This window comes from Pteropus medius, unplaced genomic scaffold (assembly GCF_902729225.1).
Source record: "Pteropus medius unplaced genomic scaffold, Ma_sr-lr_union100, whole genome shotgun sequence".
NCBI lineage: Eukaryota > Metazoa > Chordata > Mammalia > Chiroptera > Pteropodidae > Pteropus > Pteropus medius.
This window is the reverse complement of record NW_024342471.1, coordinates 9,772,461-9,794,578: the sequence shown is the minus strand read 5'-3', so window position 1 is coordinate 9,794,578 and position 22,118 is coordinate 9,772,461. Positions and strand designations below refer to the sequence as shown.

At 38.2% G+C, this 22,118-nt stretch overlaps 1 protein-coding gene across 5 annotated transcripts in view; it reads left to right on the top strand.

Moving 5' to 3' along the window:
• Positions 1 to 22,118, top strand: part of NDRG3 (NDRG family member 3) — a 57,708-nt gene that overhangs the window by 4,614 nt on the left and 30,976 nt on the right. Inside the window, exons 2-4 of one of the 5 annotated variants that reach the window (XM_039864264.1) lie at positions 7,483 to 7,604; positions 8,611 to 8,712; positions 17,745 to 17,780. In XM_039864264.1, coding sequence (XP_039720198.1) covers positions 8,656 to 8,712; positions 17,745 to 17,780 — 93 coding nt within the window. In that variant the 5' untranslated portion in view covers positions 7,483 to 7,604; positions 8,611 to 8,655. The remainder of the gene's footprint in view (positions 1 to 7,482; positions 7,605 to 8,610; positions 8,713 to 17,744; positions 17,781 to 22,118) is intronic. The other 4 variants (XM_039864263.1, XM_039864266.1, XM_039864268.1 and 1 more) reach the window with 4 other exon arrangements.

Genomic DNA, 22,118 nt, shown 5'->3' with positions numbered 1-22,118 from the left:
TGGAGGGGCTCTGTTTTATCTTCCCTGGAGATTTAATATAGGAAATGAAAATTAATTTCTCAAGAAGAGCGGTGGCTTTCCCTAGGCTTTGGCTATATTATTAGACGATAATCTTTTCACTACCTAAAAATGTCCACAGTCTACAGTTTGGGGTTTTCAATTGATCAAGTAAAATTTCTGCTATAGCTACTCCTCACACTTGATTTTATTACTTAAGATTTTTGTTGTTGTAAATTTTGTGATACCTTTTTAAAGAAATGCTGTTTCAGGTTTTGAAGGCATTAGCTATATTTTGGGGGAACTGGGAGGGTGATGGCCTAAAAACTCATAAACATAATAAATCAGGGTAAGGAAAATTGGATGTAGCTCATAAAACCAGTACTAAGTTGCTTCTCATTTGTAATGATAACCTAAGATTAGAAGTCTTGTCAGCTTTTCCTTTAATTGGTAATTGTCATATTGTAATTTTTCCAGAAATACCATTTGCTTTCAAAACACAGTTGTTTATTAAAAATGACAGTTTTATCCTTATAACGCTTCTACATTTTAAAATCTGAACTTTCAACTTATGGATAAATGATTGAATGCTTTTTTAAATTGTGACAGGTTTTATGTGAAGCCATAATACTGTACTTAGAAGAGAGAGAAGAGAGGTATCAAGCTATTGTCTTTTTCTCTGTGCAGTTGAGAAAGCTTTCTTCAGCTTTTGAAGGTGTTGCTTCTTTTAAACCTTTGTGTTGGAACATGAGTTTAACCACAGTGTTGACTAAAATGTGACTTTGGATGATTAAGACAGTCAACAGGTTGCTTTTCAAATACCCCCAGAGAGGTGCAATTCCTTCTTATTAAAATAATAATGCTAAAATAATAATAATAATAATAATAATAATAATAATAATAATAATACTTAATAATACCTAATTTTGTATTAACGGTACCTAAACTTTTTATGGTGCTTTTCAGTTTCAGAATTCTTTGCTCAATAAGATCTTGGTAAACTCCAGTAGCCAAACCTGAGAAAAGTAGAAGAATAATGACCAGTTGATATCAAGTGGGAAAAGTTGTTTATAGAGGCCTGCAAGTTCTACATGCAGGCTACTCGGGTTCAAATCCTTACTCTGCCACTTACTAGCTGTGTGACCTTTGGCATACTACAGAACCTCTCCACATGTCAGTTTCTTCACCTGTAAAATAGAGAGGATTACAATACCTATTTTACAAGAGTGTTGGAAAATAAAATGAAATAATGAATGAAGTGCCTATCATGATATCTGGCATAGAGTAACTGCTCAATTAGGCTAGTATGAGTAGTAAGTACTGCATCTTAGAACTCTGGTTTGTTCTTTACCTCCACTAAGTCTGTGTTAAAGAACAAATTGTTTTCAAGGAATGACCCCCATGTTAGAGCTTCAGCTGGTTGATGGGTATCTGGGATTAATGAGAAAGCCCCTAGATGGGTATTGCTTTGTTATAGTTGTTGTCTGTACCAGTACCCTGGAATGAAAGGAACGAATATATAGGACAGACTCATATTCCCAGCTTGACAGTCTTTGCAAACTTCCCATTTACTACCTGCTGCCAGGAATGACACAGTGAAAAGGTGGGCCTGTTGCAAAGGGTGCTGCCTTTTCAGAAAAACACAAGGTGTCTGGGATGGCCCTTATCCAAGGCTGAGGACCAGAAGGGGTGTTTCCTGTTAAAATGAGGGTCTGTGAGCATGCTTTAGCAGCTGCCTTAGATCACCCCCTCACCCTCTGCTTTGCATATGGGATAGAATCTCAGAGTGTTCTGGTGAAGAGGAACCCAGACTTTCCTTTATGTAGTACAAAAGCTCAGTGAGCTGTATTTTAAAAAGTCATTGTTCCTTCCAAGGAGCTGGGCGGTTTGGCCTGTTTATCAGGCTTTCTGGGGAGTCCCCTGAGACCCTTTCTTAAGGGCCCCCAGGAGACAGCAGTGAAACCAACATCCATTACTTTTAGTGCTTGTGAGGATGCTTAAGTCAATGGTTTTATGATTAGATTAATTCAGGCTTTAACCCTGGCAAAACTTGAGAGCCAAGTCATCAGATAATTGTGCTTCTTACAGACCGAAGTATGGAACTTAGCTCAGTACTCTGTGAGATCTTTCAGAACTTGGAATAGGAGTCCAGATGCCAGTCTCAACCCTTCACCTAACCAGCTGTGTGAATATAGTTAAATCAGTTAAATTTCTAGGCCTCTCTTCTCATCTAAGGATGAGGCATGATTCTAGACTACTGGTTCTCAGTCACAGTTGCATGTAAGAATTGCCTGTGGAGTTTTAAAAACAATACTAGGGTCCTATCCTAGCCTGATTAAATTGGATCTGTAGGGTTGGGGCTGGGAATTGCTATTCCTTCAAAGAAAGAAAAAGCCCTTCTTTCTAATGTGTAGCTAAGATAACTACCAGATAAGATGACCATGTCTTAAACAACTCTGTCATTCTGCTCAGGAACCCTCAGTGGTTGTCCATACTTAAAAGTCCAATTCTTGGGCTCTGTGTTCTGACCAGCCTTGTCTTCTTTCCCAGCTAAGTTGTTTTTCTTGGTGTCTCCTGGATATGTTGTGTACATTTCTTTCTCTACCAGCCCAAATGTCCTCACCTGAAATGTCCTCTCTTCCTTCCCAGCTATATAGAGCCCATCTATCTACATAGAGCCCATCATTCTTACCTCCTTTGGGAAACTCCTGACTAACCCAGTACTTAATTATTTCTCCCACCTCCGCACTTGTTCCACGCTTGGTATAGCTCTGAGTAAATGCAGCCACTAGATGCAGTGTGAGATGTGACATTCTGTCCTCTTGGGGAGGTGGGACATATGGCAGTGCCACTGGTTTGATTTGTATACTATTAAATATCCGTGTGATATTTTATATTGTTAGCTATCTCATTATGTATATCTTCTAAATATTAGTTGATAGATAGCTATCTCTGACCTGACTCCAATGGACATTTTTAGCCTTATCACCTGTTTACAACAGGAACCTCTGCTCTTGCCAAACTGGATCATTTTCCAGCAGACCTGTGCTTTCTCATCTCCTTCCATTTTAAGTTATCCTCCCTTTCTGGAATTCCTTCTTTTGGTCTTCTTTCACCTACAGGAATTTTATCTATTATGCAAGGCCTAGTAATATTCTTCAAATATTACCTCTTCCATGAATCTTTCTCTGCACTCAAAACTACGTTAAACCTCTCTAACCCTTAGAGCAGTGGTTCTCAACTGGGGGCAATTTGCACAGGACGGTCCCCCACAACAAAAATCATCTGGCCCAAAATATTAGTGGTTTCGAGGTTGAGAAACTGCCTAGGGTTTGTCAAATTCATAGGCTCATGTTTATACTGCTTTGGACTGTAGTGATTTGTTTAGACTTAATCTCTCCTACTCAATTGAACTAATGGTCGAAGGCAAATTCCCGTCCCAAATCTCAGCTTTCTTGTTATTAACTTCATATTAGGGTTTAATCCTAGAGCCTGTGGCCTGATCCTCACTACTCAGTGTAATTTAGGACCAGAGATAAAGAGGTCCTCAGTGTGGGGTGGGTGCAGTGAAGCAGTCTGCTGAATTTCTCTCCTTTTCACCTACAGATCTTTTCATCTGTAATAACCTGAGAGGCAGTGTGATACAGGGCATAGAGTGAGCATTGAGATCAGGAGAAAATTAGGTTTCCATTGCAACTGTTGCATTTATTAGTTGTGTTGTTTTGGTCAATCCATCTCACCTCTTTAAGCCTCAGTTTCCTCATCCTGTAATAGATGCCAAGTGCCCCAGTGTTTTACCTCACGATGCCATTGTGATTATCCAGTAAGATCTCAGATGTAAAGGTACTTTGTAAATTGTAAAGTGCTATAATAATTACTCATTCAGCCAGTGATTTATAGGTAAAAAGAGAGAATGTGTGTCAGCCTCCTGTAGGAGCACCACTGTATGCTTTCTCATCTAGTCCTCTGGCTACTTCCTACAGCTTTTCATCCATAACTGCTTCAGCACCAGCTCCAGCTGGCCCTTTCCAGCTCATTCTCCTCAGTATGCCTTCTTTGTTTGCTGCTTTCATTCTGTTTTGGTTGTCTGTCTGCAGTCTTGCCAAAACCAAAAGTGATTGACCTTGCCACTAGAATACAAACTAGTGGCCTGGCATTAGTACATCCTGGCAAAGCCTGACAAAGGGCCAACAAATTACCTTAGTCATGGGGAAAAGCTACAAAACAAGACAACTTGTAGTTTAAAAAGCCAGTAGTATGTATAGTCCCTTACTGTCTTTTTTTAAGTAAAAAAGTAGTATTTTTCAGCACTGGAAACTTCAGTGCACTTTCTCTGACTAAGTGGACACAGTACAGAGTGAGATAAAAGCCTGAGACCATCATGTTCCTGGGATCAGGCCAAGTGTGCCCTCCAGCTGATTTGCTGAGTGGTCTTAGGTAGTCTTTGATCTCATCAGTTTGATAAATTATTGACCTCTTAGGATTGTAGTAATAATCAAATGAGGTTGGGGACAGGGGAACACTCACATTGGAGAAGAATGTAAAATTTAAAATACTAAATTTACAGGGAGCTTCTGGATCATAGCATGTCAACTATCCAACCAAAAAGGTCATCCTGCCCAACCTCTTCCCTTGACAGATGGGGAAACTGAGGTCTAGAAAGGGAAAATGCTTTGCCCAGTGCCACTCAGCTAGGTTGGGGTCCACCTGGGTCTAGAGTCCACATCTGATGTGCTTATGGTCTCTTTCCATGAGTGGAAGAATCTGGGCATCCATTTTTCTGAGCGAACAAAGGTTGCACTCAAATATATTACTGGACTTTATTTAAACTGTTCTGCAGAACCCTAGCCATCTCACCACCACTTCAACCAATCCCTCCCCCTCTCCACCCACACACCTTTTTCCTGTTCTCTCTTTCAGAGTTTCGGTGGAAAAATTAAGTTGGTAGTCATGATGATCTTTAAAAGTCCTTTCAATGCTAACTGTGAATATCAAAGAACACTGGTGCCTCTCCCAGCCATCCTAGGAACATTTTGCTTACACTTAAATTCAGAAATGTCAGTTTTTATATTTCTAAAAAGTCATAGGCATCCAAATCATTGGTGATATAGGATTGTTCCAGTCTTCTGTTACCTTTACTTCAAGGAGATACTCTTGTGGGTAAAAGGGAAGAAACTTGCCAGGATCCTGCAGCCAGTAGATGGAGCCTGTCATAGACACTGTGGTATAGTGGGAGAAGCAAAGGTTTTTAAATCCTTGCCCTATTATTTACTTAAATGTGGGATATTGGAAAAGTCACTTAACTTCCCTAAGCCTAAGTTTCTCATCTATGAAGTAAGAAATGAAGATATCTACATGAGAGGACTGTTATGAGGATTAAACGTAAGGTGCTTAGGTTATAATTCCTGGCATGGTGTAAGATTTATTCTTTTCCCCTTTCCCTTTCTAGCCTTTTGTTACGAGGCTCACTTCCTCAGTTTAAGGGTGGCTGGTTTTTACTTTTCAGTCCTCCCTCTACCTCATAAAGCTGGGAAAGAGTGTGAACATTTTGTTTCTTACTGTACTTTATAAAATCCCTACTAGCCTTTTAAAAATATCGATATACCTTAGTACCAGGATGAGATCTGGCAGCCACATATTTGTGCAGATGAGGGAACTGCAAGCCTTAGATCCCCAGGAGGGAGCCAGTCTGTGTGTAGCTGAGGGATCTGGAGATGGAATTTTCCACCATGTGGTCTTAGTTTTCTTATAAGTGTTATAAAACTGTTCATTGGCAAGGGCACAGGACAGTGAGAACTAAGCAAGAATTGAATCTCCAGAAGAACGCATTAGGTCTCCTGTAATGTGGAACAAGTCTTGATGCCAATTCCTAAGTCACACTGTAGCAGTTTATTGCCCTGCATTGAGTGTGCATTGGGCCCAGCCCATAAGGACAGCCTTCTCATTTAATTTGTTAAGTGTTTGCCCTGGCACAAACATCACATTTTTTTTTTTCATCTTTAAAAAAATGCATGGGAACACTAGGTGAATGCCACTTTGGAGCTGAGGGCACCTCAGGTTTTCCTCTTTGACAGGCCTTATGTGGAGTCATATTTGATCGACATCTTGAAGTGCCCTACTTTGAAGTGAGTACAGTTAGAGTAGGGAATAAAGCAGGTAGGTTGGAAAAAGAATTTCAGGAAATCATCATTTTACATGGGGAAAAAAAAAGTAAATGGAAATAGACTAAATTGTTTACACTGGTTGTCTTTAGATGGAAGGACTAATATATCTTTTCATTATTCTGTGGTTTTTATATTTTCTAAAGTGAGCACATATCGTATAACTTTCGTAATAGGAAAAATAACTTTAAAATTGCCATTTTAAATTACTGATAGGAATTACAAATGAAAAGTAGCTACACTTTATAGTGTGATTAATAAACAGACAACAGGTAGATCCCAGTTAGGCCAATATTTTTAGAGTTAACTGGGTTGAAACATGACCTGTAAAAAAGAGAATTGTAGGTACTGGCCGAAGTTTGTGATAAAACTCAAGCCACCTCATCTCTTTTTGACATGTAATTGGTAAACAAAATAAAATAAAAATTCGTCCTCTGGGCATTTAGTAGCTTAATCAAGTTTATAAGATGCCTGGGTCTGTTCTGTAGGGAGGTTAATTAGGCTTGTGCTAAATGGCACAAATGTTTGGGATGCTTGTTATTGGCATGTGGGGGCCATAGGTTGAGGAGTACTCCCGATTAGCATCCTCTGAGTCCTTTGAAGGAATGCTAAAAGGGCTTTTGTTAGTCTGTCCTCGTGTAGGCACAATTGGGAGCAGGATTTATTTTGGTGTATTGATCAGTAATAGCTAAAATGTTATCTGGAACACATACCCTCTCCATAGCTAAGACAAAACATGTAATCCTATCTCTGGAGAGAAAAAAGAAAAAAGGTTTAATATAGCAAACTGATGTCTTGTAAAGGCTTTTTTGATTCTCACCAATCAGAAGTAATTACTCCTCCTTTGAACTCCTGTGGCTCTCTTATTTCTCATTTTGTAGTTAGTTTTATAGATATCTGTCATCTTTGTTCTAGTAAGCTCCTGGAAGGCAGAGACCTTTTGTTTTTTTTTCATAATTCTTTATACAATAAGTACTCAATATGTGGTTGTTGAATAGCTAAATCCTCAACTCATTGAATTGGCATTTTTCCTGACTTTGATGAGTTCAGGGCCAAGGCAGAGGAGATAATCCTGGAGCTTTGAAGTCTAGGTGGGAATCACTTGCCTGTAATATGCAGTATTTGCAGCCTCTCTCAGTGGCTTCCCATAAAAGTGGGAGAGAGGAAGGATTTTTGAGTCATTATCCTGCCCTCCCCACCCCAACATCTTTCTTCTAGAATTCTTATTTCTCTGTCTTCTCCTTCTCCATATTAGTTATCATCTATTGCCATGTAACAAATCGCTCCAAAGCAGAATTATTTATTATATCTTATGGTTTTGCAGGTCAGGAGTTTGGGTGGAAGCTTGGTAGGGTGGTTTAGGCTCAGGGTCTCGTGGCTGCAATCAGATGTCTTGGGCTGCACTCATCTGAAGTCTTGACTGGGACTGGAGGATCCATTTGCAAGGTAACTCATTCTCATGGCTGGCAGGTTGGTACTGGCAAGTTGGTTCCTCTCCACATGGGCTTCCTAAGGGAGCTGTTTTGAGTGTTTTCACAATATGGTAGCTGGCTTCCCCTGGAGCTTGTGAATAAAGACTGCAATGTCATGAAGCAGAAACTGTAATGCCTTTTATGAAGTAGCTTCAGAAGTACATATTGTTGCTTCTGCTTATTTTATTAGTTACACAGGCCATCCCTGATTTATTTGGGTGGGAGATTATACATGAGTGCAGATATCAGGAGTCAATGATCATTGGGTTCCTTGGAGACCATCTTAGAGGCTGGCTACTATACTCTTCATCCACTGCTATGATTCCCTAAGTGAAGGCTAGCGAGCTTAGCTTTGGTTCATCTCCCTTTTCATTCTCATTGCCATTCCTAATTCAAGGCCTCATTCTAGGCTATAGTGTTAACCTTCAGTTTTTGTCCTCCCTTTAACCCACCCTCCAAATTCTTGCTTCTTGGAGTGTAGCTAAGAACATGCTGTTCTCTTACTTAAACATTTTTGTAACTAAAATGTGTGCTCCATGAGGGCAAAGACTATTGTATTAACTGTTTGTTGCTGCATAAAAATATTCGCACGAATTTAGTAGCTTAAAACAATACACATTTATTATCTCACAGTTTCTGGGAGTCAGGAGTCTGGCATGTGTTGACTAGGTACTCTGTAAGGTTACAGTTAAGGTGTCAGTCAGGACTAGCTTGAGTCCTGCCCATGCTCAGTGAGCGGGGGCGCGGCGGCGGGGGCGTGGGAGTGGATTATGTAAGGGTATGAATACCAAGAGGTAGAGATCATGGAGGCCATTTTGAGTCGTCTGCCATAACTACGTAGTTTCCTCTGTCTTCAGCACTCTCAGCAGTGCATGACACATACTAAGCTCTAATATTTGAATGAATGGATATAATATGACTATTATATTTCCAGCTCCTAGTTTAAGCCTCTTTCTTCGCTTCCTTTGCTTCTGTTTCAGAGGTACTGATTCATTCTTGAGAATCCTCTACTTTCATCTATCCCCATGGATGAACTTCAGGATGTTCAACTCACAGAGATCAAACCACTTCTAAATGATAAGGTAAAGATGACTCTGTTTTCAATAAAACATAAAGACTACTCTGCTTTCACTAAAATGTCTTTTATTTGATTAGTTTATTTTCTATATTTAAATAGTAACTAACTCAAAACATATTTACCTTGACTTTCTATGGAGAGAAGTTTTTAAAAATATATTTTTTAACCCTCTTTTTGATGTCTGTCTTCTTTTTCTTTTCTACTTTTTTCTACTGGCCAAATTCAGTCAAATTATCTTTGAGATTTTCCTGTTTTACAGATAGAGATATTAAGGGAAAAAATAGTAAGGCCAGGTTAAGTACAAAATATGAGTAGGGTTTAACTTAGAATCCAGATGTCTTGTGTTTCAATTTCTATGAGGAAAATTTAATATCCATGGCTGGTGATGTACAGAGGCTGCAACACTCTCCCTAAAGTATGTCAAGCATGTGATGTGACCTGTCAATGTTGAGGTTTTCATCCGGGATGCCTGGATGTCTGTAATAAACCTCATTTTTATGTTAATGTTAGAGAACTACACAAAGTAAAGAGCACAGTGATATAAGCTACCAAAAAACTGAGAAAGGCTTTTTCTCTCTCTGCTGTCTCTCTCCATTAAGTAACTGTGCCTGAAATTCCTTCTTTTCAACCCTTTTCTTTTTGTTTATTGTGATTGTCCTCTAATAAAATACCCTTGTAGCTTGATGTGAATGACTGCATGGCATCCTTTCCTGAGGGAAGTATTGATGAAGAGTGTGAGGGTAAAGATGGATGAGATTGGTATGAGGGGTACACCGAAACATGCTGTTGCCTGTGATCTTTTTTTGCCCAAAAGAAGGCTCTTCACCTATGATTTCTGTTAAGGTGTTGACTTAATTATGTGCATTGTTAATTTGCTGTAGAATCCTGTCAGCCTCATTTTCTTCCCTGTGATGTCATCTCTCCATCGCCACTCTCACCCCTTCCATTATCTTGAACCAAATTTCTTGCTCTTTCCCTTGGTAAGCTGCACACTTTTTTAAGTTGTTTAGCCCCCTCTTAGTTTCTTCTGCTGCTTCCCCATCACATATTAAAAAACTCTCCTTTAAGTACTTGGTGCCTGTGAAGGGCTGTACCAAAAATTATGTGCCACAAAGAAGAGGAAGGAAATCTGCATTTATAAACCTTATGTATAGCCACAGAAATGAACAGTTATAAGGCAGGTGGTAGTAGGCAGTTTAGCTTCAGGAGGACAATAACTTATCCTAAATCTGGCCGATCACCAGAATTAGCTGGAGAATTGTTTAAAAATATAGATTTCTTGGTCCCACTCTAGACCAACTAAATTGAAATCTGAAGGGAAGAGAACAGGCCACATACATATACCTCTGTGATCAGTGGTCTTTAGCTTTGACTGCTTATTCGAATTACTTGGAGAGATTTAAAAATTACCAGTTCCTAGGTTCTACCTCCAGAGATTCTGAATTGGTCTGAGGTGTGGTTGAACTTTTTTAAAAACTCTGTATTTGAGAATTGTGCCTAAAGTGATTCTGGGAAGCCAACGTTGGAAACCCATGACCACCTGATGGGTCTCGAATGTTTGAGGACTGGGGCACAAATAAGAGGAGGTTTCTTTTCTAACCCCAGAAGTCCACAGGATGCCTGAAGAGGCACTTACATGAAAGAGTTGCAGGAGTTAATTGACTGGATAACTCATAGAGAAAGCAGCTGGAAAAAGAAAGATTCAGTGAATGTGACCATAGAAAAGCATTGAATTAATGTCTGGGTACTCCTCTCTGAGGCCACAGTGATGCCTTGGCTGTGTCTGATGTATGCCCAAGTGCTATGGACAGAATTATGCCCTTCTCCCTCCAGACTCCCACTATGTGACTATTGAACATAGGGCCTTTAAGAAGGTGATGAAGGTTACATGAGGTCATGAGGGTATAGGCCTAATCTAATAGGATTGGTGGCTTTTTAAGGAGAGAGAGAGAGACAGATAGACAGACAGAGACAGAGAGAGACAGAGGGAAAGAGAGAGAGACACGGGGATGGCTGCCTGGTGAGGACACAGCAAGATGAAGCCATTTGCAAGCCAGGAAGAGAGTTCTCATAAGAAACCAAAACCTGCTAGAATCTTGATCTTGGATTTTCAGCCTTAGAACTGTGGGAAAATAAGATTCTGTTGTTTAAGCCACTCAGGCAGCCCAGTCTAAGAAACTAATGCCTCACTTCCTAACATCTGTTCACTCCTCTTTGATATGCCTGTGATGTTCCTATCCACTTCCCACACTCCATCTCTCTCCTTGAGAAGTGCTCCTATCCCATCACTGTGCGTGAGAGCTCCCCTGCTCCAGCCAAGCTTTATAGAAGTAGATTGACAAGAGGCCTTCTTTGGATGCCTAGCAAGTGGGTGCTTTTGTATACATTGTGAAAGATATAATGATGATAATGCCTCTCATCCATTATTTCATTTGATCCTGCCAAAAGCTTGGTGATATAGGGCACACAGATCAATTTATTCCCATATTACTGGTGAGGAAACTAAGGCTAAGAGAGGTGAAGTAGCTTACTCAGATTGAGTACCTAAGAATGCCTGCTGTAGAGCAGGAATTTTCAGTCTTGGCACTATTAATGTTTTGGTCTAGAAAAGTATATGTTGTGGAGATTGGCCTGTGCATTGTAGGGTGTTTAGCAGTATCCTTGGCCTCTGTCCACTAGATCCCAGTAGTCCCTCTCTTTCCCTCTCCCCTAGTTGTGACAATCAAAAATATCTCCAGATACCATCAAATGTCTCCTAGGGGCAAAGTGTCCACTGCTATCACAGGTTGAGCCTTCAGGTTTGAATAGGAGATCTTTTGTGGTTTTTGTTGCGGGAGAATTTTTTTAGCCTATTCTGCTATTATTTATTAAGCACCTTTTATAAGCCAGGTGTTTTACATACCTTCTATCTTTCAAGTAGTATCCCTTTCAAGTAGATCGTATTATTTTTCACTTAGCAGATGAAAATTTGACTGAAAGACTGGTTTGTCCAGTTGGTAAGTGGCAGAGCCAGGACTAAAACCCATGTCTTTCCTACTCCCAAACCTGAGCCTTTCAGTATACTATGTTAACCCTATAGATATTTTGGCATCAGTTCTATAGTTTGCCCTATCTTTCTAAGGAGAAGCCTAGAGATGTGTATTATTTCACTTCATCTTTCTCTCCATTCTCCTAATAGATATACTTTTATTTTTTTAGGCAAGGCAACCCTTGGTTGACGTCACAGATTGCAAGGACCTTGTCAGCTTATAATCTCTTATTTTTTATTGTTTACGCCTATAGCACTTGGTCTTCCTAGGTGATCTCCCATCCAAGTACTAACCAAGTCGCTTAGCTTCCGAGATTAGATGGGATCGGGCTTGTTCAGGGTGGCATGGCTATAGACCTAATAGATATACTCTTAGTCAAAGATATCACTATACCCTTCCAGGCTTTAGGGAGCTAAAGGAAGACTAGACCCAATCTATTATGGAGAAATTTGTCTTGAGATAACTATAAGGAAGCATTCTCAAAATAGCATTAAGTGAGTCTCATGTTAATTTTTCTCTTGTCATTTGTTGGTACTTTTCCCATTTAATTTTAGTATGCCTGTAATTTTGTCTATGGCTCAGAATTGTGAAGGAGTGGATAATTTTGTCATGCTTGTTTTGGCTCCAGTGATGAAAAGAAGCACCCGCCAGCAGTTATCTTTGTTTTGCGGGGCAGAAATTGCACAGGCATATGAAATGATATTTTTAAAAATAGCATTTAACCATTTTCAGAGCATTTTCACAAATGTTATCTTATTTGAATCTCTTAACTTCTTGTGAAATTAGTAGTTAAAAGTATTTTAAACTCCATTTTATAGATGAGGCTTAGAGAGGTTATAAGACTTGTTCAATGTTAGTGTCTCGTAGAATGGTGAAGCCAGGATTAGATCCCACATCTGTTGACTTAAGCTTAGATCTGGAATATGGAGCTCTTGCTACCATCATCTGCTTCTTAGAGCTGGTAGTTCCCACCTCCTCACCTGACAGACCTCATAACAAGCAGAAGAGCTGACTAGCTTGTATTTCATTTTCCCTGCTCTCCCTTGATTTACATACTAGTGAGCCCGGTAAAAGCTAAAGGCCAGGCTTGAGAAAGTAAGTAGAAGGCCACAGTTCGCCTCTGCAGAGCTGAGGAAATATCAAGAAGGTGAATAAATATTTAGTAGGGAGAACAGAAACAACTTATTTACTTTCTTTTGATTGTTACAGTAGGAAGTGAGATAGACCCTATTACAGTTTAAGTTTTCCCTTTCAACTAGTCACTGGAAATGTGAAGAGATGAGGGAGAAGAGAAAACCCAGGGATGAGCATTTTTGTATCTGGAATCTGATATATTTCAGACATCAGAGACAAAGGGTTAATGCCAAGGTTTCTTTTAAAAAAATTAGAAACAGATTTATTGACATTTTCATTAAAGAATATTCAGGAAGTGCTACATTACTGCACACTAGAGGGTGGGTGTCCTTTAATGTGCTAATTAAGAGATGATTGTCACATCTGTTATCAGAAATGCCCTAGATCGAACTGGAGCAAGAAGTGAGTTTCCAAGCAAGTAATGATGCCACTGTTACAGACCTTATACAAGAGCAACAGGAGATAGTGGGAAGAGCCCAAGCCTTAGCCATAGCTCAGCAGAGTGCTCATGGAGTTTTTAATGGAGGGAGTCAGTGACATATATTGTTAGCCTGATAGTATGTTAGGATAGAGGTTATTTTAGAGTTGAAATTATCTGTCCTCTTTATAAGTTTCCTTATGAAGTCTCAGTTCCCTCATTAGTATTTTTCGAAGATAATAATATAGATACTTAAAATACACATATACATATACCCATACAAACACACACTAGCATAAGTATATATAGAACTTTCACTTTTGTCTTTGGATTATCAGCTTGAATAGATTTGTATTTAGAAATGGTTTACTGATTGTAAAACATTGATTTATTAATTTATGTTAATTCATTCTATTAATAAAGAAAAACAGTATTTTCTGAACTTGTCTTACCCTTCTGCTTGTACAGTTCCCTATTTTTCCACTTTTTGTTGGTAAGGATTATTGTCTTTTTTTTAATAGAAATGCCATATTTTATCTCTGACAATTCTTTTTAAATCAGCTCGTTTCTAAAATTTTTACTTTTGTAACAAGTCCTTTTCCCCACTTTAGTTCCCAGCATATCAATTGTATATAATCCTTCCTCTTTGATATTTATTTCTTATTCAAACTGAGCATCTGTTTTGAGATGCTCATAACCTCTATAAAATGAAGTTTATTTTATGTACTAGGTGCCAGGACTGAGGACAGAGTGGTGAATCAGACACAACTCCTATCCCCCCTTAACGTTCACAGAACAAGTAGATTTACCCCAAATCTCTTCCTGTTAGTAGTTGGTTCTATGGTCTTATGTAGCATATCTTCCTTTCTGTTATATCTGTTGCTTTCTGTCTTTTGAAACTTTATATGCCTCTTGATTAGGTCTTGTGCTGGGAAACTACATTTATCTTCTTCTTAGTAATTATTTGGTTTTTTAAACTTTCTTCCCACCTTATCCCCCCACCCCCAGCTTTTTTTCATACTTCTCTTTATTCATTGACCTATTCTTACTTGTGTTTCACTTATTCTCCAGGCTCGTATTTGAGAGAATTACTTGTTTTCAATTTACCTTCTGGAGCTGCTTCATTTACCTTCTATACTTGGCATGAGACCCTACCAGAAAACACTTCCCTTAGCAAGCTTCTACTTTGACTGCAACTTTCAGTAATAATTTATTTTTTTCCTTGACTTACTTTTTTCTGTCTTCTCGCCTAATTATTCTATTATCTTAATTTTTTTTCTTGAATCCCTTTCTGCTTAGTGCAAGAATCTCTCCGAACTTGGAATTAATGGTATCTTCAAAATGGACAGAAAGAAAAAGAAAACACATAGAACTTGAAACTTCTAAAGGTTTTGTTAGAATAGAATCATGTACCTCAAATATCAGAGATAAATAAGTTCCCAGGGAAAGACCCCAGGGAAGTCTTTCTCCTTGCAGAATGCACCCAGTGAGTAGTATTAAATTTTTAACGAGTTCAGAGAATATGGCTTCAGTTTACCAGTTGAGTGGGGTCCAGCTGAGGATCTCCATTCAGAAACTCTATGACAAATACTGTCAAACAGAACCAGTTATATCCTTTCTCCAGGATGATCAATCGTGAAGCCCGAAGCCATTCTAAGAGAGGGTCTGGCATCTCCTTTAAAAAAAAAAAAAAAAGGCCAACAAAACAAGTGATAGGTAATCTTCCTGTAATATTAGTGCCTTTTTTTGAGAGTCCAGCCATGTAGTTTTTTTTTCTCCGGTACTCAATAAAGAAGAGATCATTTTGGTTTCTAGAGAGAATCATCTCTTACCACTTTTGGCGTTTCTCTTTGTGTTCATTTCAGAAGCTTCAGAGCCTCACAGAATGCCTTGTGACTGTGACCACATGATTGGGAGGAAGGGAAATGCAGGCAGGCAGTGACAGCTGCTTCCCAAATAGCTCATCAGAGTTTGTGTCTCTCTATTCTATGACCAAGATTTTAGTTCAGACTAGAGTGATTTTCTCTGATCCTTCTAAAAGATGTCTGAAGTAACTCTCTGGGAACCCTGTAAGATCAAAGCCCTAACATGATCTGTTTTGTCATCATTATAAATTATTCCTTAAAAGATTAAATAAATCTTTAAATCTTATATTACAAAATTCTAAGTTACAAAACATATTTTTGTACCATGCAAAAACTTTTTTTCCTAGTTTTCAAATTACAGAAGGGGAAGTGCATTTTTATTATTGAAAATTATAAAGAAAATTATAATCACTTGTGATCTCTCTATTCAGAAATAACTGCTATTGTTAATGTTTTGGTATTTTTTTCCTAGTCTTTTAGAGCATATTTTAATGTAGTTGAGGGCAAACTATAAAGACCATTTGTATCTTCATTTTTATCTAACGACCATATCATATCTTAAACTGAGTTTTTGTTGTTTTTAACTCAAAATCTTAACAAAGAAATTTCAACATTTTGTTATATTGGCTTATTTGTTTTATAAATATATATCAAGCATCTGACTTATACCAGGCCCTGTGCTATGGAAGGGGCAAGTTGAATTAGGAACCAGGGGCTCACCAGCTGGTCATTTATATCCTACTGAAACCATCTACCCTAGTTCATGAGAGGGCCCTTCCTTCTCCTTCTCATAGTCTAACTAGAAATTAAACAATGATTTCTCTGAAGGAGTTCTCAGGCGTTTTATGGGGCTAGTGGGAGCCATGGAACACTGTGATCTTTTTACCAATGACAGTATTCCTTGGAAATGTGCTACTCAGTCCCATCTGCACGATGTCTTAGTTATCTTTCCATGCTGTGACTGCATCAGATTTTATTTTGTGAACTTGGTTTAATGCCAGGAATAATACTTTAGACTAGCTGTCTCTACCACTCTTTCCTGTTCTGTCATCTGTAGATTGACTGATGATCGGTAGCTCCGTAGTGGTTTTACTGCCACCTTTAGAAAAATAAAGGAATAAGGTTATGGATGGCTGCTCATCCATAACTTTATTCCTTTAAAATCTTTGCCTGTAGATCATTGTTGTCCAGTAGAAGTTTCTGCAATAATGGAAACGTTCTTTGTCTGTGCTGCCCAGTAATACGATCACCACCAGCTATGTGTGTCTGTTGAGCACTTGAAATGTGATTAACGTGACTGGGATACTGAATTTAAATTTCAACTTAAATTGCCACATGTTGACTAATGCCTGCATATTGGATAGTGCTGCTGTAGCGCATCCTACATGGTTCTCCTAATTCCTCTCATGAGGAGGGCAGTTTGTTTATTTGTTTGCTTGTTTATTTTTTAACCACACTGGGCTGTGCTTTTATCGTCTCTGTTCCTCCTGTTAGCAGTGTGAGTAGTGAGATACAGAACTGTTTCTAAGGACCTTCTTGAAGGGGAATGGAACTACATAGTATTCCTTCCAATCAGATATCTAGATTTTCTCTGGAGGGGCAGCTCTTAGGAAAGTACTTATTAGCAGCCCTACACTTTCTAGAAGCCATTGGTAGACAATAGATATGTTATGATAATGTAGTTTCTAAATAAAGGTTTTTTTTTTTCCCAGGGGAGAGGCTTTACTTTATGTAAAACCAAGTCAGAAGGGTTTTTTTCCCCTCTCAAACACATCACTAATTACCCTTTTTATACTTATGTCACATTCTTGAAACTCTGGCATGCATCTGAAATGGTACAAAAATGCCTCTGAGTCCTTCCCATTGATTTTTCTTTTCAGTCAACATTACTATGAAATAATCTCTGTTTAGAAGCTTGATGAATTCTTGGGTCTTTTGACTATGTTCTACTTTTTAAATGATTCAGTGATTTGTCCTTCTTCCTATCAGCAGTTTCATGGGATGCAATAGATATGCCAGTGTACGAAAAACCCTGTCATGTTTTTCTTTCCCTCCTTCAGTGACACTGCCTTTCTTCTCTGTTAAATGTCAAGTCTTCCATTTCTGTTCCATCTATGTCTTTGTTCTCTTCTTAATCTTTTCTTTAATTCCTGGCTGGGCACTCTGGCTTGTGTCCTCCTTTGTTTCTCTCACGGTTGGTCTCTTAACTCCTTCCTCCCAGGTGCTTCTTCGTGGGTCCTCACTGTGCTCTCAGACTCTGATCCATGCCTTACCCTCTTCCCACAAGTTCTCACTGCTCTCCTAAGATAGAGAGGCAAGAAGTTACAAGCTTTCCTGTGAAAGCAGGCTCCTTTCCTTCATCTTCATAGGAAGCCCACCAAAGTGTCATCTCACCTTTAAAGGCTCACCTTTTACTAACCCGTATTAGGAACCCACCCGGCCTCTGAAGCCTTTTGATGAGAAGAACCATTTTAGTTCAATGGCAACCAAGAGGCTGCACATGCACTGCTTTCACTGTGAACTAAATTTGCTGCACATTTGGAGAAGCCACATGAGGAAACTGACTGTGTTTTCTGCCTTCTGTTGACAGAATGGTACACGAAACTTCCAGGACTTTGACTGTCAGGTAAGGACCATACAAGCACCAAGGGGGACTCTGTGCAGGCCCTCTGCAGTGCTTCCCTCCCTGGGCTGCTGGTCTTGTGGAGGTGGATCTCTCTTCATAGCAGTCGCGGCTCCTTCATGTTCTTTTGGTCATTGGATCAAATTTATTTAAAATAATTTGCTATTATATTAAAAAATTGTCTGCCAGGTGCCTGTTTTATGGTTATTGGGTTGAGCTTTCTCTTTGTGATTAAGATCTCCTTTCCTCAAGTGATATTGGAAACCCCAGCCACAGGTGTCAAATGGAGGGTTGTCACCTCACTGCAGAGAAGGTGGGGGAGGGACAGTTTGGAGGGGAGACTTAACAACAAAATTTTTTCCTAAAAGAAAAAGACAAGTTAGTGTTTTTAATACAAAATGCAGATTTCTCTTGGCTTCATGTTTAGAAATGCAAAATTCAAACTGACTCATTAGTATATTCATAAATGATATTTTATAGACTGATATTGCTATAGCTCTGTTGCTAATTTGAAAATCATAAAATGAACCAGAAGTTTCCCATCTACCTACTTTATCTATTGACTGACATGTGGTGAAGGCCATCTGAAAATGACCAAAGTATAAATTATGTATGCAGTGCCGTTGCTATCAAACATGTGAAATAACACAAATTTCACTAATCACGTATTGCCCGGAGGTTCCCAAACCTCTCAATCAGAATTGCCTTATGAAAAATACTATTAAACAACTCATAAAATACTGAGGCCTGTGTATACCATGACCTCTTGAATCAGAATGCCCAGGGTGAAGGTCCTTGAAAGCCATATTTTCAGATCACCCAGGTGATTTAGATGATCATTAAGATTTGGGAATGACCAAATGAGAATGATTTATAATTAGATTTCTTAGTGTCCTTGGAGCAATATCACAAGGTGGTTTTTATTATTTCTGTTTTACAGATGAAATTGAGAATCAGGTTTCTTAACTTACCATTGGGTGAAGCTAGAGTTAAAAAACACCATTCTTCCTGAATTTGTTGCCTGTTCTTTCCCACCTAGAAATGTCTGGAGCTGAGATGTTGTAAGGAGTTGAGCTATACTTAAAGCTGAGGTTCCTTGGCAGGACAAATGAGACTTGCTTTGGAAGGGGCAGGCTCATAGCACTGTTGCAGATTTCTGAATCCCAGGGCCAAACACCAATTTGTGTGACTATTTAGTACTTTATATATACAACATAATCAGCCTAGCACTGTTAGGGAATCATTTACTATAGTCTTTTAGTCATTATTTTAGTTATTTAATCATATTATAAATGGTGGCAGTCAAATTTAGGTTTAGTTTTTAATTTGATCTAACTTCAGTTATGGTTTGGATCCTAGGTTACCCATTAAACTTGATTGCTGTTAATATTTGATATAATTTACCTAGAAGGATCATGTGAGAAAGGGTGACAGTAAAATTCAAGGTGAAGAATTTCAAAAATAGTATATTTATACTGTATGGAAGAATTTGTTTTCATCAAATGAGCACTCCTTCCTAAAAATGGAAAATTGGAATATGAAAAATTACAAAATAGATAAGAAAAAAACAAAATAAATAAAACCACCTGCTATTTCACCAGTATTAATATTTTGATATATACCCTTTAGGATTCTTTCTACGCATAAATGTACTTAGTTATAAGTTAAATTGAATTTTAGAAATATAATTATCACTTTTTTCTAATTTTTTCCATCTTTATTGAAATATAATAATCAGTTGCTTGTATTTGCATTGTACAATTCAATGAATTTTTTTCAATTATAGTTGGCATACAATAATATACCAGTTTCAGTTGTATAACATAGTGATCAGAGATCCACATAACTTGCAAAGTGATCACCCCACTAAATCTAGTACCCCTCTTCCCCCTTACATATTTATTACAACATTATTAACCATCTTCCCCATGCTACATTCTACATCACCATGTCTATTCTGCATCTATCCATTTGTACCTCTTAATCTCTTTGCTTTTTTTTTTTATCGCCCTCAACCCTCCCTAACCCCCGCCATCTAATATCCCTCAAAATATTCACTATATCTATGGCGTTTATTTCCGCTTTTGTTGTTGTTGTTGTTGATTTTGTTCTTTAGATTAACACTTAAAAATAATCTGGCGAAAATGCTAGATATTTTAGGTGAAGCTTTAGTAACATATCTGGCCTCATGAAATATAACTTTTAGTTCAGTTCTGATACAAATAGAATGATGGCAAGTGTTTGTCAGTGTCACATGTCTGCCACTGATTTTGAATAGACAGGTTCTTTGCGTTTTAAAAGGAAAAAACTAGGCTCTTCTTTTTTCCTCCTTCCAGCACTCATGAATGCTCTTCTGTGGCCATTCTCACATGTCTCTTTGTTAAAGGCGTATGTGACATTGTAGAGACGGGGCAGCTGGGTCAGGAGTCCAGCAACAGGCTGATTAAAGAGCTAGGAGTTAGGAACTGTGATGTGAGAAGTCTAGAATGGCCCGGTTTGCCTGAAGGCTTCTCAGAAACCATTGGGCATTCTTAGGAGACAAAGCAGAATAAATCTAAAGTCATTAAATGGAAAAGCATTGAGCCTTGGCATTGATATTGTCCATTAATGTAACTGTGGGCTACTTCTGATCTCTTGTCTTGCCTCAGAAAATCTTAGAAGAATCTTTGATGATATCTGAGGAAGTTATCTTAGCATCATCGACCAAGCTCACAACTTCAGTCTGAACTGGCCTTTCCTCCTGTGTTTTCCTTACTAATCAATCAACTACATGCTCCCCACTCCCATAATTGAAAATGTAATTAAAAGTGTACCATTTCTCTTGGTTCTTTGATTGTCCTAAGTGACTTCATTGCTGTATAGCTCCTCTGAGGTAAACAGCAGTTATTTGGAATAAGAGTAACAAAGGAAGGGAGTGATTAGAGGTGATATGATTAGAATTGATGAGGAGAAAAGAGCCTGTTACCAGTTACAACAATGAATCATTAGGCTTATTGTCCATTTATCTAACTTAAGTGCTGATTAAATTCTCTCCTTGTGAGACTGTTTAAAAGTTTAGAATTAGATGATATAGTTTCTCTGTGTATAAGATATATTACTTTAAAAAATAACACTTGTGTATAATCAAACAAATTTAGAAATTCAGAAAATAAAAAAATAAAGAATACCTATAATCCTACCTAGAGCTGCCCTTATTCTTCTATATTTATTTCTAGTTTTTACTTTATATTCTGGTTATTGAAAGAGTGCATGCTCATATTTGAATATTTGAAAAGCACAGAGAATTAGAATTAAAAAATATAGCTAGAGAAAAACTCATAATCCTATGACCCAACGATAACCATGTTAATGTTTAGTGCTGAGATATGTGTCTGTGTCTATATAATTTTTATTAAAATAATTAATTTTTAAATTGATTTGATTGGTCACATTGGTGGATATACAATTTGTATCCCCCTTTCTGACTTAACATTAGAACATGATCTCATTTCCCTATAATTTTAAAACTCATAAAAATTTCTAATGGCTGCCCATTATTTCATCACGGCTGTATCATGACTTAACTATTTCATTATTTTTGGAAATCAGATTGCTAGAATATGTTCAATTCACTGAACATTTTGGGGCATAAATTTTATATATACTTTGGGTTTTTTCTTAGATAGATTCTTGGAATGAGCATATTTAAGGCTCTTGACATATATTGTTAAATTGCCTTTCACTTCCACCAGAGGGGTACTCAATAAATATTAATGGAGAGTGAAAAGCTGCTGTCTGCCAGGATATATCATTCCCATAGAAGAGGCTGGTAATGGAGAGAACTCACAAGAAAGGAGTTCTTGTTCCTAGGATAACCCAGGCATGGCCAAAGGCTGAGTAATTTCATGCTGGCTAGCTAATCGGAGTATCTCTTTAGAGGACTGATTTATGGAACCCAACTGTGAAGACTAGTTTTCAGTACCATAATTCAAATGTACATATGTGACTGGCCTCTTCTAAAGGGTTTTAAACAGCTTTAAATTCTTACCAATCACTTGGTGAATGAGCATTGTTACAAAATAAGAATTAAGTAAATAAAAATCTTGAAAGTTCCTTCCATAGAAAAGAGGTGTTTAAAGAGAGCTGGAATTGACCACTTGCTGCAATTGTGTTTGTGATCTTGATCTGTTCTATGTACCTCGCCTGACCTTGAAGGATGTGAGTGTGGTCCCCGTCTACCTTTCAGCCACTGCTTCTCTTTGTATACCCCACCAGGAAAACTGGAATTATTGCTGGCCTGCCCTCACTCTTGTTTTTTGCCTTTCCTTTCTGACTTTTGTTTACAGTTCCTCCCCTTGTGAT